The 705-nt window shown below is 72.6% G+C and overlaps 1 protein-coding gene across 3 annotated transcripts in view; it reads right to left on the bottom strand.

Moving 5' to 3' along the window:
- The window catches only part of ESRP1 (epithelial splicing regulatory protein 1), a 41,230-nt gene extending 41,009 nt beyond the window's left edge, over positions 1 to 221 (bottom strand). For all 3 annotated transcript variants that reach the window (XM_019527942.1, XM_019527943.1, XM_019527945.1), the window contains exon 1: positions 21 to 221. In XM_019527942.1, the coding sequence (XP_019383487.1) occupies positions 21 to 152 (132 nt within the window). In that variant the 5' untranslated portion in view covers positions 153 to 221. The remainder of the gene's footprint in view (positions 1 to 20) is intronic.
- Positions 222 to 705: the final 484 nt, after the last annotated feature.

Genomic DNA, 705 nt, shown 5'->3' with positions numbered 1-705 from the left:
GGCCCGCGCCCCCGCCCTACCTGCTTGCGGCCCAGGTCCGCCACCCTCCACAGCAGCCGCACCAGCTCCTTCTCGTCCGAGCCCAACCTGGCTCCGCCCGCGCCCGCCGTCGCGGTGAACAGCAGCACCAGGTAGTCGGGGGACGCCGTCATGCTGCCGGGGCCAGCGCGGCAGCAACAGCAGGCGCGCAATGGCTGCGGGCGGCGGGGAGCTGCCGACCTACCCGCCCACGTGGTGCAGGTGAGATGCACCTGAGCCGCCCGCCCATTGGCTTTTTCAAACGGGGACGTGGCAGCAGGAGGGAGGCGCGGGGCGAGCCCGGTCCTGCCGGCGCTTTGGGTGCTAGACCCCCGGCGCCGAGCCAGGAGCAGTGACTGCGTCCCCGGGGCTCCCCGGGCGGCGCGGTGCAGACCCGCCCGGCAGCCCTCCCGTCGGGGCAGAGTCCGCACCCCGGTGGCAGCGCGCGGGAGCGGCCGGGGGGGGCCCGCGCTGCCCGGGGTGAAGTGAAGGCGGGACCGAGCTGTCCCGAGGCGGGCGTGGGCTGCGAGCCTGGCTCTGGTTTCGCCTCAGCCCCGCAGCCCCGGGGGTGGGGCGGGGGTGACACTGTGACTGTGATGGCCAGAGGCGATGCGAGAGGCTTTCTTCAGGGCGACATCTTTTAGGGGATCAGCTACGTCGTTGGGATAAAGTCAGATAAGCTTTCCT

This window comes from Gavialis gangeticus, unplaced genomic scaffold (assembly GCF_001723915.1).
Source record: "Gavialis gangeticus isolate Ggan-Ray unplaced genomic scaffold, GavGan_comp1, whole genome shotgun sequence".
Classification (NCBI taxonomy): domain Eukaryota; kingdom Metazoa; phylum Chordata; order Crocodylia; family Gavialidae; genus Gavialis; species Gavialis gangeticus.
The sequence above is the reverse complement of the archived record's forward strand: the minus strand, read 5'-3'. Positions and strand labels throughout refer to the sequence as shown.